Raw genomic sequence first — 10,486 nt, 5'->3', positions numbered from 1 at the left:
CCTCCCTCCATCCCTCCCTCCATCCCTCCCTTCTTGCCACCCTTTGGTCAAGCAGCAATTGCCGGCAGCTGCCCTGACTTAACACAGAAATGTTTTCCAGCACATTCACCTCCAGGTTTCACCTTCCCAGGTAGAGCCCTTCCCCGTCAGCACTTTAGGGCTACATCCTGTCTTTTTTGAGAAGAGACGGTAATTCGGTGTGTCAGGCGCACGCCGCAGCTGCTGCGGGTGGGGGAGTGCACTTGCTCTTGAACTCAAGGTGGATCTTAGCGAGCTGGTGCTGGCTCGACAGGAATCTGAGTAAACAAAAAATAATCTAAAGCTGGGAGAGCATTAGCCAGGAACAGCCTCGTTGCTTTCAAGGCAAAGGGGGACTTCGGAGCAGCTGGGGTTGGGGCTGGCTGGGTGCTCCCCAGTGCTGATTTCCCACTGGGAGAGGCGAGTGCTGTTGCTGCACGTCTGGAAGATGAGATGCTGATGGGGAGCTTGAGATACAGAGCCCCAGCCGGGATCCTGGAGGTCAGTCGGGAATGGTGTGTGGAGAGGCAAGTAGGGTGGGGGGAAAGAGAGTTTGGGGAAATGCAACAGCAGTTTTGCAAGGTGAGGCTGGGACTGAGCAAATGTGTGTATATTTGCCCAGAGAAGTTGTGGATGCCCCCTCCCTGGAAGTGTTCAAGGCCAGGCTGGATGAGGCTTTGAGCAACCTGGTCTAGTGGAAGGTGTCCCTGCTGATGGCAGGGGGCTTGGAACTGGATGATCTTTAAGGGCCCTTCCAACCCAAACCATTCTATGATATATTGCTTGTTGCATGCGTGCACTTGAGCCTCTGTGTGTGCTGATCATACGAGCAAACAAGCCGTAAGACAAAATTCATGTTTGCTTGTGAGCTGGCAGGATGCTCCCTTGGCCACTGGACAGTGTTCCTTCATCTGGCATCTTCAATCTTCACAATTTTGGATGACTCCCTTTGACCCCACAAAGAGTTAATGTCTTTCCAATCCAATGGAAGTACCTTCAAATCAATAGTTGGTGGGTCTGTTGCTGGTGCAGCAAACCCAAATCTGCCCGGCTGCTTGATATTTGAGCGATAGCCGCTCGGCAGCGGTTGCGTAAGGCTGGTGTTGGTTGTGATTTCCCTTGCTTGGTGCACAGGCTTGGACACTCGCCAGCTGCTGCAAGGCAGTTCCCACCATCTCCCCTGATGTCCTCACCTCCAACTAGCATGATGTCACCTTGCTTTGGGGCTTTCGGGAGCCTGAGGGATTTCATCTGCTTAGAGCAAAATCGTGGCTGCCGGGGATGCTTTTACGAGCTCCAGTCGGCGTTGGCTGCAGGAGGAGCTGCTGGGTTTTCCTGCATGGGGAGCAGATGTGCCGGTCGGTGCTGCTGTTTTGGCACGCTCGGCTGCCTGCGTTTCGCTCTCGAGACGTAAGGAAGGGATTGCTGAGCAGGGTAAGCCCCGGACTCTCGGTTTCACAAACCCCAAACCAGCTGAGGTAGCTGCAGAGTCGCTGTGAAACTTCCAGACCAGTTTATTTGCCTTTCTTTCTTTTTTTTCTTTTTTTTTTTCCCCCTCCTTCAATGTCACAAGCAACTTCCTGGTGCTGGTTGGCAGAGGGTGCAGCTGGCCTTCAGGAGGGGCAGTGGGCTGTGCAGCCTGTCCCTGACCTGTGCCAAGACAACGCCATGGAGCCAGCTGCCATTTCTGCCAAATTCTACTGGTTTTGCTGGGAAACAGTTCCCAGAATATCATTTTAGCATTGTCCATCTCTGCTCACTTATAGCTCTCTGCTCCTGCTCTTCTCCAGTGGGGTCAAGTGCCCTGTATTTAGCTGGCTTTTGTCTTTTTTGGCTTTTATTTTTTGATATTTTTTTGTTTAGATTTATTGCTGGTGGTGAGGCATCGCTTAACACAACCTGAGGCATTGAGCATTTTGAGGTGTCCCCTTATTTCAGGACACGAATGCCTGTTGATCCACTAACTTTCTGCTGGCACGTTGACTCCCTGGGCCGCTGAGCAGGTTTGGGTCATGAAGGAGCTGTTTTATTCCTGGCCACATCACCCATGCATGTACCTGGGAAGCTTGTGGCCCCCCACATCCTCCTGTGGCCCATCGGGTCTCTCCAGCATGCAGTTTAGGAAGGTGATGGAGGAATGGCATGGATGCAACCATTGAGATGGAGAGTTCCTGGACTGGAAGGTGTCCCTGCTGATGGCAGGGGGGTTGGAACTAGATGATCTTTAAGGTCCCTTCCAACCCAAACCACTCCATCATTCTATGGAGTCATCAAGCTGGGCAGTGGTAAGGTAGATCATGCTCACATCAGCTGTGGGGTGCTGCTGACTGCAGTGAAGGTCCTCTTGTCTGGGCCATTTCCCCAGTGTGAAGAGGTGAAAATGGGAGTGTTCCCCAGCCTGATTGGTTTTCCTCATAGCATGAAACCTCCGTGTTATACTGAGTGTATCAGCCAGAAAGGTCTAGGTTTGCACGCTGCTGGGCAATCCTGAGGACGTGGGACCAAACCAGCAGACATCCCTTTTTATTGAAGATGTTCTTCAGCTCCTGTCCCTCTGTTTCAGAGATCTGAGTGGTGCCAGCCATGAAACCTGAGCAGCTGGATATTTTTAGTGACCAGAAACATCAATCTGAATAAATAGCGGATGTTCAACGCTGTTTAGTCTTCCCCCACTGGGACTTGCTGTTGTCCCTAAGCTTGGACATGTGTGTGCAGCTGCAGATCTGGAGATGTTCAAAAGTGCCAGTGCTGCTTTGCTTGAGATAGGGTTTAAAAAAAAGAAACCCCAAAACCAAACAAAAACCAAATCCGATGATGTTATGGTAGTATAGGTCTGACTGGCTTTAGTTACAAGGGTAAGTGATGGGAAGATGCTGGAGGTGGGAGGAAAAGGGAGAGCAGGAGGGGACCCATGGCTTGTACAGGGTTGTCCGTGGGTTTCCTGAGGTCTGGCTTGATGCAGAGGGAGAAATGAGGATCTGAGGTGGCAACACACAGCTCATCTCTGGCGAGGCAGGAGAGCTGCTGCCTGTCCCGCCTCTCCCAACACCCTGTCCCAGTCGGTGCCATCACGGGAGGAGGATGAGTAACCCAGGTGACCCCCCACGCAACCTCGGGAGGTCCGATCCTGCTGTGTCTGGTTTGCTAATTCAGGGTTGCGTCATGAAGATTACAGGGCGGCAGGTTTCCTTAGAGCCAGCTAAGCGCTTTGTTAAATCATGTCTTAAGGGAGGGGAAAAATAAAATGCATCCTGTAAACTTGTGCTGCCTGCCAGGGCAGCCCCACTTTTTGTTTTAATTTGACGTGCTGTAATTAGCCTGGTCGCGGCAGGATCCTTGTCAACTCCTGCGGGTTCACCTGCTTCTGCCTGCTCTGCAATTGCTACTTCAAGAAGAAAAAAAAGATTAAATAAATAATTTTTTTAAAAAAAATTGAAGTGTTTTGTACAAATCTCGAGCTGTAAATTATTTAGCAGAAATAATTTAAAAGAAATGTGCTGTGTGTTTCCAGGAAGCAGGAGACTGCACCAAAAATGATGCGGCGTGGCTCTGCCACGATGTGCCTTCTGCAGAGTCATGTTGTTGGGAGGCTTTTTTTTTATTATTATTATTCTTTCTGAATATATTCCGGCTGGCTGATAGCCCAGAATAGGTAGCAGAACAAAAACAAGGACTTGTATCACTAGCCAAGTGATTTATGTGCCTGGCTGTGCTGTTGAAAAGCATTAGGGTCTCTGGTCTTTTTACCATCAATATTGGAAAACACCTTTAGAAATTCAAGGTAACGTTGGCTTGTTCCTCCCCCTCCCTCCTAACTCAGCCTGTGGCTGTTGGAAAAGGTTTTTTCTGTTGCTTTGCATGCCGTATGAGGTTGTGTCAGCCTTTCTTTTGATATGCCTTTTGTTCTTCTTATCTCTGCTGGCATAACTGACATTAAATCCATGGACCAGAGGTCTACTGGAGGAATTGGAGGTAGATGTGGCTTCTCTTGGGGATGGAGCAGCCTCAATGCAAAGGAATCAAGGGAATAAAGCCCTGGCATTGGAAATAGATAAACAGATTTGTAGTCATCATCCAGCCAAGCCGAGCTGGATGCTGTTTGGTGTATAAAAACTGGAGACCTTTTACCTGTGTCTGATGCAATGAGGAACTGAGTTACAGCAGAACTCTTCAAAGAGCTTAAAAATAGCATCAAGTTTTTCTCTCCTGTTGGTTTAAATGGGTTCAGATGTGGTTGGAGGCTCAGAGCAGAACATCCTTTGTGGTCTCACCAAACCCTGTGCTTGTGCAGGGTCATAAAAAATCATGAAAGGACAGAGGGGCTCAGAAATAGTCCGGTAGTGCCTGCGAGCCCAGATTTCATCCCGGTTTGTGTTATTTAGAAAAGTAACTATTTGAACAAGTGCAGATCAGTAAATACAAAGGAGGGAAGTTTTACAGGTCAGAGCTGCCACCTGCATGTGGTTTGTTTTGGTTTTTGGGGGGTTTTTTTTGTCTTCTCAGCAAGCGCCTGGCTTGTGCTGGAGCCTCTCAGCCTTGAAATGCAAAGCTGCTCTGAATTCTCCTGGGGTGTCCAGGTATTTCGTCCTGCTTAAACACAATTAGCAGTATTTACCGCGCTGGCAGGGCTGCAGTGCAAATGATGCTTAGTCTCACCCAGAAGTGTGGTGTCAAATTTAAGGCATTATAATTGTAGCTGGCAATGTGTCTGGAGAGTGAGCTGCTGTCTGCACCTTCTCTCTTCCACCCTGACCTCTCTGAGCTCCTTCCCCTGTGTGTAGAAACATCTCTGCAGTTCCACGGCTCTGGGATGAGCTTTGTGATCCTACAAGAGATCGCTGGCAGAGAGGGCTCCGGTCATACGCTGTTGTTGACTAATACCTCCTGTCTGTCTTCCAGCTGCTCATGCTCCTTGGCACCGCTGATGGTCAATCGAAGCTGACCTCTGAGCAGAATGCCATCAGCCTCTCCCCTGGCAAGTACCGCCACTTTGACCGTGCCACCAACAAAGAGCTGATCTGTGACAAATGTCCCGCAGGAACCTATGTATCTAAACATTGTACGAAGAGTACCTTAAGAGAGTGCAGCCCTTGTCCAGATGGGGCCTTTACTAAGCATGAGAACGGCATAGAGCGGTGCCACCCTTGTAGGAAACCCTGTGAACTGCCAATGATTGAGAAAACTCATTGTACTGCCTTGACTGACCGCGAGTGCACTTGCCTGTCTGGTACGTTTCAGACGAACGATACCTGCGTCCCTTACACGGTGTGCCCGGTTGGCTGGGGCGTCCGCAAGAAAGGAACCGAGACCGAAGATGTTAGGTGCAAGCCGTGCCCTCGTGGTACCTTTTCTGATGTGCCTTCTAGTGTGATGAAGTGCAAAACATACACTGACTGCTTTGGGAAAAACATGGTGGTCATCAAACCGGGGACAAAGGAGAGCGACAATGTCTGTGGTTCTCCTGCGTCTCTTCCAAACACGTCTTTGACTTCGTCAAGCACCGAAGCGGGTGAAGAGCCCTATGAAGTTCCACCAACTGCTCATCTTCCCAAAGGTAATGTCCACCACTGAAATACAGACGTGGTTTTGGTCATGAGGTTGTGTTCCTGTCTCAGTCAAGGCTGGCGTGAGGCTGTTAAAGGGCAGCCTGGTCTAGAGCACAGATGGTGCTTTGGCTTTGTGGCCAGAATGCAGCTTCAGAGTGCATCAGGTTGCCCATCATAGAATGTTGTCAGTTGGAAGTGACCCACAAGGATCATCGACTCCAACTCTTGTCTTAGCGTAGGACAATCCCAAGGTTCAGACCATGTGTCTGAGGGCCTTGGGCAAATGCTGCTTGAATATTGTCAGACTTGGTGCCATGACCACCTCCTTGGGGAGCCTGTTCCAGTGCTCCACCACCCTCTGGGTGAAAAACCTTTTCCTCATGTCCAACCTAGACATTCATCTGTGTTAAACCACATTTAGTAACATTTTCACTGAGACAGCAGTCATGGTTGGACTCCTGACTGTCCTGCTATTTGGATTGAAAGGACATCACATTCCCCAGCCTCTTTCCTCATCTATCTCTTGTGCTGATGCAGGTCTTTGTGTATTTATGGCAAACTTGAGCAGAGTGGAGCAGGAAAACCCTGGCAGGAGAGGAATTTTGCTCCAGCAGACTGCTTCCCTGATGGTTTCACTGCTCTCATGCTTTCCCTGCTGCATTTTGCCCCGTACTGAGCCAGTGTATTGGCTTGAATGGGATCTGTTGCCAGAACAGCCCTCCAGGAGCCTCAACTGTGCCATCATTTTTTCTTCTTTAACCTCTAAGATTTCTGTTATCGCTGGTGGGGAGAACCAGGTTGAATTCCCCATTCTCTCATTTAATTGAAAATGATATCTCATCGCAGTCTTTAGGGAGATGCTTTAGCTGTGGCTGGTTGCAGTGGTGCTTTAGGACTCTATTTGAGGTGATGCTTAACATTCTCTGGAAAGCAGCTTTCTTAGTGTCTCATATGGGGCATTTTAATTAAAATATGTAACTTTTGATGGCCTGAACACCTGAGTTGGTAAATAAAATAGCAAGGAAGTCTTGACAGTGGTAGAATCCCCGTGCTTCTCCTTTGTTAGGTCTCAAAGCTCCATGGGATGTTTGTGTGTCATTGGGAGAGGATGGGAGGGTGTTCCCTGAACTTTGAAATCAACTTTAGACAATTATATAAAAGTTACAGCATTTTCCCTGTTTGTATCCTGCTTGGAGTGTTTTGGGTAACCAAGTCAGGGGCAAAATCAGGTTACAGGTGGTTATACCCACTCTGGCTCAACTGGGATGACACATGATCTTCAAAAGCCCAGTTTCCAAAGTAAGCTTTAGTTTTTTGCCACGAAAGCCCTTCCTTTTCTCACCAAGCTTTGGTCATGCAGCTGGCTGGGACCTGAAAGCTGTTGTTTGATAAGAAAACTCAATAAAGATGAAAAGTAACTCTTAGGGGGAGGTTGGGTTGCTTCTGTTTCTTCAGAAACCTGTTTTGTAGTTAATGCATCCATTACAAATGCTACTTGCGGTGCTCATAAAAAAAAATGTGCTTCCTTAACAAAACCCAGTAGAGAGATACTAAGCCTCCACATTTTCATGTTTCTAGCCCAAATACCACATTTTCATAGAATCATAGAATGGTTTGGGTTGGAAGGGACCTTAAAGATCATCTAGTTCCAATCCCCCTGCCATCAGCAGGGACACCTTCCACTAGACCAGGTTGCTCAAAGCCTCATCCAGCCTGGCCTTGAACACTTCCAGGGAGGAGCATCCACAACTTCCTTGGGCAACCTGTTCCAGTGTCTGACCACCCTCACAGTGAAGAACTTCTTCCTCATATCTCACCTAAACCTCCCCTCTTTCAGCTTAAAGCCATTTCCCCTTGTTTTGTCATTAAATGCCCTTATGAAAAGTCCTTCCCCAGCTTTCTTGTAGCCCCTTCAGGTACTGGAAGGCCGCTATAAGATCTCCCCGGAGCTTTCTCTTTTCCAGGCTGAACAGCGCCAACTCTTTCAGCCTGTCACATTTGTGACAATTTTCCACATTTGTAATGAAACTCATGTTCATAAACCTAAGAAACTTCAAAGTTGTAGGTTTTGCGAGAAGTACCAAATGTGGAACAAACACAGATTGACAACAATGCCTTTAATTGCTTGGTGGTTTTTTTTTTTAAACAAACTGCCACTAGCCTTAACCAACAAGGGTCAATTCTATCTTGAACCTCCCTCTGTAACCATACCCATCTGTTCCCAGAGTCAAACCTCCACTTCACCTCTTCCCTTTCTCCCTGCCTGGCGTTGGGTTTCTGTCTGCTGGACAAGCAGATGCTCAGGCAGGTCTTAGACTGTGACATGATGCCGTATCGCGTCTCCAATGCCATGACACTGAACTCTCCTCTCCTTTCACAGGTCTGAACTCTTCAGTTCCTGATTTTGTCTCCTCTCCCGCACCACGCACATCCAGTGGCACGGCAGAGCCAGTGGACTACTACAACGAAACCTCGGTCAATGAGACGGACAGCACCAGTGAGACCCTTCCGGGCTCCAGTGCTGCTGGCCAGGCACAGAGCTATCAGCACAAGCAGGCCAGCCAAGCACTGGAGAAGCAGCCATCATTGGAGATGGCAGGGAGTGAGAAGTCCAGTGTCCCATACAGGCCCCCCCGGCGAGGTCCACAGAATGTCCACCAGCACTTTGACATCAACGAACACTTGCCGTGGATGATCGTCCTCTTCCTGCTGCTGGTCTTGGTGGTTATCGTCGTCTGCAGCGTCAGGAAGAGCTCACGGACTCTGAAGAAGGGACCCAGGCAAGATCCTAGTGCCATTGTGGAAAAAGCTATTATGAAAAAGTCCACCACCCCCACGCAGAACAGGGAGAAGTGGATCTACTACTGCAATGGGCACGGTGAGCAGTAGCGAATGGGGGCCATGGGAAGTAGTGTCCTCTCCACCATCCCGTGCAGTGCTTTGTAGGGGTCACCCCCATGTCCAATGACCGGTTGCTTTTCTGACTCATTGGTTCTTGTGGCAAGGACAAAGCCCGTATACTGGTTCCTCAGATGTTTCTTCATCCTTGGCTTCTCCCCATCCCTGTTCCCATGGTGTGTTCCTGCTACTGAAGGAAGAGTTAATGGAGGGAATGTCACCTGCTCACTGCTCACCCCTGCTCTTCTTCCCACCCATCCTGGGTAAAAGGACTGTGAACGAAGGCTCCTTCCCCCCCCACCCCCTCCTCTTTCCACTTTTCCTCTGTTTCACTCTCTCCTTATTTTCTTGGTGACTCAGACATGGGTCTGGTTGTCTTTCATGTCATCCTTTTTCCCTCACCCTGTCTGTTTCTGGAAGGCTGAGTCATTCACCGCCTCTTGGCAGCGCCTCCATTTCAGCTTCTTAGCCCTGAATCCCGACTGCTGGCTTGTGTCCCCACCCTTCGCCTGTGCTGGAGAAAGGAAGGTTGTCCTTAAAGGCTGTGTCATGGAGGTGGACAGCTCTGAGTGTTGTGAGGTCTTTCTGGAGGCTCTGCTTCGTAGTGTTTTCTGTTCTGTTGGTGGATGACTTGCTGTCAGCTTTTTGATGAGAGTTTAAAGATGACCTGTTGTGGTCATTAAATTGAAACTTGTGAAAATCAATGATAAATTAGTGGTAACATGAATGTGAGCACCAAGCAGCCATGATCTCCCTAGCAGGATGCATGGTGGTTCTTCTGCAAAGCTACAGTGGCAATTTTGACCCCTCTTACCCTGTGCAGACAGACAGAGCTGTTGAGTCCTTACTTTGGGTTGAGGTTGCTCAACCTTAAACATCCATTCACAGTTAACCTTTAGAAAAGCACATGTAACAAGACAGGAAGGCAAACAAAGAATGGATTGAAAGCAGATAGAAAGGTTTGAGAGGTCAGTGCTTGATGAAAGTCATCCCTGAGTGCTTAAAAGCAAAGAAGGCTTTGAGTAGGACATCCTCTGTCATGAACTCTCTTCTCCTTCCTGCTGGTTAATAGACCTATGCTTTGCCTTATCACATTTATAGAACCAGTAAGGTCTTGTTGGAATTAGTGTTGTGCCTTCTCTTGTGTTTGTGCTACTTATCAGTTTCTTTTAACTCTTTGGAATTCTTGGGGTGTGGTTTCTTGAGCTTTTTTCCCTTTGTGATAAATTTTTACAGTAACCCCTGTACTCCATTGTCCCTAAAATCTGTGAAACCCAAAGTGTGGTCCTTGGGGTGATGGTGAGTGACCTGCAATGGGGTTGCAGAACCTTATTAAACATCCTTATTTGTGGGCACTACCAGAAATGCTTCAGCCGTGGTTTGTTAGCCAAAAGCATCTGGTTGTTACTAACTTGTACTAACCTTTTCCTCTGCAACCTTAGTTACAAGTTGGTTGAATTTCTCACTTTCCTATTTTTTGGAGCAGTAGGTGGTGTTGCCTCAGAGCAGGGACTGAATTGGAGCAGGATGGGGAGTGCTCGAGTGCAGGGACCGGACCAAGTTGCTGTCAGTGGGTGCAGCTCTGGTTACTAACTTTGTGTTTCAGAGCCCATGCTGAAATGGCTGCACTGCAGCTGGCCTTTCTCCTGGAGGCCAGGTTAGAGCTGCTTTGTAGACAGTGCTGTGCGTTTGGTCACCAACCATGATTCAGGTTCCAGAAATGGTGCAAGTAAGAGAAGGTGATACCTGGTGAGCAATGAGTCTACATTAGTCCATTTAGGTATGGACTAACACGACCTCCAGATCTTGTCATCCTTTTGGGAATAGCATCGTTTATGGGTCATCCTGTGCTTCCCAAGATGAGTTGTTCTGATCTTCTCTGTCATCCTTTTAACAGCTGAATTGAGCTAGTGCACTGAATTTACAAGATACTTGCGAAGTTTTGCCCTTGTCTTGGGAAATACACTGGGTCTAACAGCAAAACCACACTTAGGTAATAGAATCATAGAATGGTTTGGGTTGGA

The 10,486-nt window shown here is 48.4% G+C and overlaps 1 protein-coding gene across 1 annotated transcript; it reads left to right on the top strand.

Moving 5' to 3' along the window:
• Positions 1–4,912: 4,912 nt before the first annotated feature.
• Positions 4,913–8,442, top strand: TNFRSF21 (TNF receptor superfamily member 21; the record flags this gene model as incomplete). The annotated part of the gene is made up of 2 exons (XM_010176340.2): positions 4,913–5,572; positions 7,945–8,442. Coding segments are annotated over exons 1-2 (1,147 nt in total), but the record flags the coding sequence as incomplete, so codon positions are not given.
• Between the last annotated feature and the right edge of the window lie 2,044 nt (positions 8,443–10,486).

This window comes from Antrostomus carolinensis, unplaced genomic scaffold (assembly GCF_000700745.2).
Source record: "Antrostomus carolinensis isolate BGI_N321 unplaced genomic scaffold, ASM70074v2 scaffold42790, whole genome shotgun sequence".
Classification (NCBI taxonomy): domain Eukaryota; kingdom Metazoa; phylum Chordata; class Aves; order Caprimulgiformes; family Caprimulgidae; genus Antrostomus; species Antrostomus carolinensis.
This window is presented reverse-complemented; position numbering and strand designations above follow the sequence as displayed.